This window comes from Panicum virgatum, chromosome 5N (assembly GCF_016808335.1).
Source record: "Panicum virgatum strain AP13 chromosome 5N, P.virgatum_v5, whole genome shotgun sequence".
Taxonomy (NCBI): Eukaryota; Viridiplantae; Streptophyta; class Magnoliopsida; order Poales; family Poaceae; genus Panicum; species Panicum virgatum.
In genome coordinates, this window is record NC_053149.1 from 8400001 (window position 1) to 8405238 (window position 5238).

The following is a 5238-nucleotide window of genomic DNA, read 5'->3' on the forward strand; positions in this document are numbered from 1 at the left end:
AAGTAATAATAATCATAAAGTGCTCTTGAATGTGAATTCAATAACAACTTTGCCGCACGTAATTCATAGACTAGTTATTAGCCGAAGCTTAGATGTAGCCACTCATACAAGCATGCATATAATGCCTACAATGCACACATGCAGACTCTACCCCCGTGAGCACCTCCAAGATATTGGGATGATAAATCTTGACATTAATGGCAAAGTCACCATTGGCACCTTGTTGTTGGGCAGAGATTGTCACCTACCACTAAAAGAATTGCAGGTAGCCAGTCCGAAGGGTAAAGATCCAAAAGATTAATTTCTCAAAATGAAGTATTTTCAGAGGAACGGTAAAGCACGTGAAAATTAGTAGAATTCAGTTATGATTGGTTCGAAATCTAGAAAGAAGACAAGCATGCCCATCTGATGAATGGTGATGAAGGATAAATAGGAGTATTTTTGGTGTTTTTTTTAATTTTTGTATCTTCTTGCCTGTTAGAGCTTAAGAAATACATGAAAATAGATACTATATATAGGCACCGTACCATCAGAACAGAAAGTGGCATCAAGAGTAGCAACAGCCTTTTAGTCCCGGTTGCCAATAGCCTTTGGTACCGGTTTTCCAACCGGGATTGAGCACCCGGGACTAATGTGTTTGTCCATTTGTCCCGGCAGCTCACGACCGGGGACCAATGTTATTTTTCTGAAATAAAAAAAAGCATCCGCAGGTCTGACCTCACCCACCTTATTTTTCTGAAATAAAAAAAACATCCGCAGGTCTGACCTCACCCACCGCTCGCCCACATTCGCCGGCTCCCGCTTTTCCAAATCTTTTATTCTCAATCACAAATTCATTCACTAAACCAAACACAATCGGAATATACAAACAAATCATTCATGTAATCTATCTCAAATCATTCACATAATTTCAATCCCAGAATCGTTGAAGGAAAAAGAAAAGAAAACAAACAAATAAATCTCAAAGCCCGCCGCTCGCTGCAGCCCAGTGCCGGCGCCGCTGCTCGGCGCGGCCTCTCGCCGCTGCCGCCGCGTCCCAGTTCTTGAGTCACAAACAAACGAACAAATAAATCGGAATACACAAACAAAGCCCGCCACACATAGATAAGTATAGATGGGATGGGAGGCGACTGGAAAAGAAATTTTTTTTTGCATGCCAGTCTTTAGTCCCGGTTCTTGATTCCGCCAGGGACTAATGTGCTCGTTTTACTCCCGGTTAGTATTTTCAACCGCGACCATTCAGCCGAGGAATCTTTTGTCCCGGTTGGAACCACCAAACGAGACAAATAAGTGATCTTTGATCCCGGTTGGTGGATCCAACCGGGACAAAAAGATTTTGCACCCCCAGCTGCTTGGCTACCCATTTGGACCCGGGACTAAAGCATTCATTGGTCCCGGGTCCAACGACGGCCGGGACAAATGAGGAGGATCAAAGGCCTGTTCTGTAGTAGTGAAAGTAGATAACGTCGAAAGTATAATTGAAGCAGTGTACCTTATAACTTGTAACTAGCAATAACACATCTCTTGCAGACTGTTACTCATGGACTATCAGCAAAATTAAAGGCGGTTACTTTAGAGATGCTTTAATGTAAATATTTGTCCTCGGCAGGAGGCCAAGAAGTCTATATAATGATGCAATACATCTCTTGCACTAGTGAAGAACAAATTACTTTCCCAAACTTTTTTAAAAACAAGGAAGCAAAAGGGAAGAAAAACTCTTCCTCTCATTTGTTACTTAGACATAAATTGATGTATAGATACCCATGCCAGATTCCCCCTTTTATCCAGAAATATATCTTCTTTAAAAATATTTGGAATCAAAAGGGCTACTGAGTTTTATGGGGGGCATACAAATGATGTATGATCAAATGGTACATGATTTTCCACAAGAAATCCAAAAAGCTTGAAACAAATTGTATCAAAAGGATATCTCTGACGTACGATACAAGGAAAATCATAAAGTTATATACGAAGAAAGAAAATAATACATACATACATATATATATATATATATTCTCTTTTGCAGAAAAAGCTAGCTGATGTATCGTCCTTCTGGAGTACCAACTATGATCATGAAAGAAAATGCAGCTGAAATAAACTTGATAGGGAGATATTTAGTTCAATCATACCCAGCTATTAATTCAAACAAGATGAATAAATACCCAGACTCGCCATCCTTTTGAATCAAGTAAACAGCATCGAGATCAAGTGGTAATCACTGTGTGATGAATTAAGCACATCAATCTCGCACAGTTAAAGTGTAACTGACGCAAAATTCGAGATTTTCAAATGTTGCTATATACGTAAATCTCTGAATCCAAGGCTTAATTTGCTCCATTATGCAAATGAGGTTTCTGCACCTGTTTAACTTCGGTGTTTAATTAGTTAATACTTAATAGCACTAGTCAACACAGTACAAATGTACAACAACATCAACTGATTATTATTATTCATGACGAACTGCTACAGCGACGAAGCTAACCATGCTAGATATGTTGCCAAGAGTGTATCTATGAGCAAATTAAAACTGGAAGAAATTACACCTTCTACATCTAGCATATCGAATAATCAACTTATTTTACTGTACTAGATGATGGCACGAACTTGCATGATCTTGTAGGATGATCACTACTATGTACTACCCTCTCAAAGACAAGACTTCCTAATGGTGTACATACAACTCGTCTTGCCGCAGTCTGACATAGCAAGTAGTTATTTGCAAAAGACGAAGAACACACACTAGATTCGGATTCGATATCAAACAGGCTACTAGGAGGAGGAAGAACAAAGGGGAAGAACTAGAAAACGATGCATATGATCGCTGCTACAACAAGAAGGCACCTAGAGCAGGAGAGCGGTGATGAACCACGCATTGCTTCTTCAAGAACTCCTGGCCTTGCTCGAACGCCATCTCCACCGGCCGTGCTCTCTTCTGGCACCCGTCTCCGGCGATGTCCACGCCGAACAGCCTGACTACACGGGCGGCTTCCTTTGGCTTCTCCGCTGGTCCGGCCGCGTCGGTGGCGGCCGCCTTGGTCTTCTTGCAGTCGATGAAGAGCTGCTTCTCCGGGCCGTATGTGGAGTGGGAGAAGACGATGGTGTCCCCGGCTCGGAGGCCCTTCTCCCGGACGAAGCGGCTCCAGCCCTTGGTGAGCACGTAGCTCTGGCTGCTGTTCCAGTACGAGTACCGGAACCGCCACACCTTGCCGTCGCCGTCCTCGAAGTTGAGGAGCACGCCCTTGCCGGTGGCGGCCTCCGGCGAGCGCTTCAGCGGGAAGTGCTTCTCGGCGTGCTGCTTGGGCACGACGAGGCGGTTGAGCTTGCCGACGTCGCTAGGCGTGACGGCCTTCTCGAAGAGCAGCGCGCGCGCCCAGGCCGGCGTGGGCTGCGCGCGGGCGCCCATGCCGCGGCCGCGGCGCAGGCCCTGGCGGAGCTCGTCGGCGTAGGTGTGCTTCCGGAGCATGTCGACGATCTCCGCCTTGGAGTGCGCAAGCAGGAAGGCGAGCTCGGGCGCCGACGCCCCGGCCCCCGGGAAGTTGGTGGCGGCCTCGCGGCCGCGGTAGCGGAGCGCGGCGACGTCGTAGGCGCGCGCGGCGGCCTCCTCGTCGGGGAACGTGCCGAGCCACACCCGGGCGTGGCGCTCGTAGATCTGCGCTCCCCAGCGCCCGTTGGGCTGCGGCACCACGCCCTTGTACCGCGATGACCCCTGCGCCACCGCCGCCGCCGCCGACGGCTGCGACGTGACGGCCTGCTCGTCCGCCGGCGAGACTGAGACCTCCCCGGCGGCCGCGCCTCCCGGCGCCGCGGCAAGCGGCTGCTGCGCGGCGCCGGACTCCGTGGTGGCCGTGGACGCGCCGGTGGAGCGCGAGGAGGAGGCGGCGGAAGCGGAGGAGGCCTCCGCCGCCGTGGGGCTGATGCTCTCCACCATCCCCATGATGATTGCTGAGCTACAGCTTCGGTGCTCCCCTGGTGTCTGGTCTTTGCTGGCTGCTTTCCTCGCTTTGGCGTGTGTGCTTGCTTCTGTTCTGTGCTCCCTGCAGCCTCTGCGGCCTGTGATAGTAATCGCCGCTAGCTAGAAACAGTGTGGAATTATTGATAAGACTTTACTGTGTAGTAGTCTGTGTTCTAGCTTTGCTAGGGCTGGGGTTGGTTCGATGATGGAGCTAGGTTGCTGGGTGTGGGGCGTGCTGCGCGTGGCCTATATATAGCGAACGGTATGTTTCAATTTTGGATGCATGCACATGTGTGCGGATAGACTCATACGCACATATATAAATACTCATTCCGTTCTAAATTATAAATTATTTGACTTTTTTCACTTTAAATTTGACCATTCATCTTATTCAAAAATTTATGCAAAATATCAATTTTTTTTGTTGTGGCTTACTTCATCAATACAAGTTCTTTAAAAATGAGTTAAATTTGACTATATTTTCGTAAATTTTTTGAATAAGACGAGTGGTCAAACATAGTGTCAAAAAAGTCAAACAACATATAATTTGAAACGGAACGAGTATATACACATACACATATATATAGATATATCTATACATCTTGAGACTAGTAGCTACCTAGTAGCTTATTCAATTTATGCTTCTTGCAAAATCCGGCTTTGGGTGTGTGATTTTTGCTTGTCTGCACCCTCGCAAAGCTCCATATTATTACACTGAAGAATTGATCAAAAGGCCACATATATTACATGTGTGTTTTTTGTACGGCACATGTGGTTGAGGGAATTTATCTCTTTATTATTTTCTCAACTTGGATGCGGATGTGGACGTCTATGACTGGTACAATGTACTTGATATATGCACAGGCTGCGTGCTAGCATCAAACATCACATACAAACACATAAGAAATTAAAGAGTAAATAAAAACTACAAGTTGTTATATATCCAATTTACATAAAAAAATATAGAAAATTTAGAATACCTACTTGCAGGTCCGGGGTTAGTTCTCAAATAACGACGACCTACTGCATCTCAATTCCTTACAGCAGTCTACTAACTGTGAGATTTATGCGCTTTCAAAAAAAAACTCCTTTAGATCAAATTTTTTCAAAAAAAAATATCAATTCATATTTCTTTGGAATTTTTGTTTTGGCAACCTGTCTGGTACGTGTAATTTAGTTTTTGAATAAAATAAATAAATTTGATAAAACACATAGTCTGATTTATTTATTTATCTGTTTCGGTCTCCAGTCACGCTCTCGTTTCTGTCTATCTACGTAGCTAGCTA

At 45.4% G+C, this 5238-nt stretch overlaps 1 protein-coding gene across 1 annotated transcript; it reads right to left on the minus strand.

Moving 5' to 3' along the window:
- Window positions 1-2420: 2420 nt before the first annotated feature.
- LOC120675936 (AP2/ERF and B3 domain-containing protein Os01g0141000-like) lies at window positions 2421-4183 on the minus strand. The gene has a single exon (XM_039957139.1). It carries the CDS (start codon window positions 3932-3934, stop codon window positions 2825-2827), a length of 1110 nt encoding a protein of 369 aa, XP_039813073.1. The 5' UTR covers window positions 3935-4183; the 3' UTR covers window positions 2421-2824.
- Between the last annotated feature and the right edge of the window lie 1055 nt (window positions 4184-5238).

Bases quoted from the DNA above. Each gene is read 5' to 3' on its own strand.
- LOC120675936 (XM_039957139.1), bottom strand. From the start codon at position 3,934: ATGGGGATGGTGGAGAGCATCAGCCCCACGGCGGCGGAGGCCTCCTCC.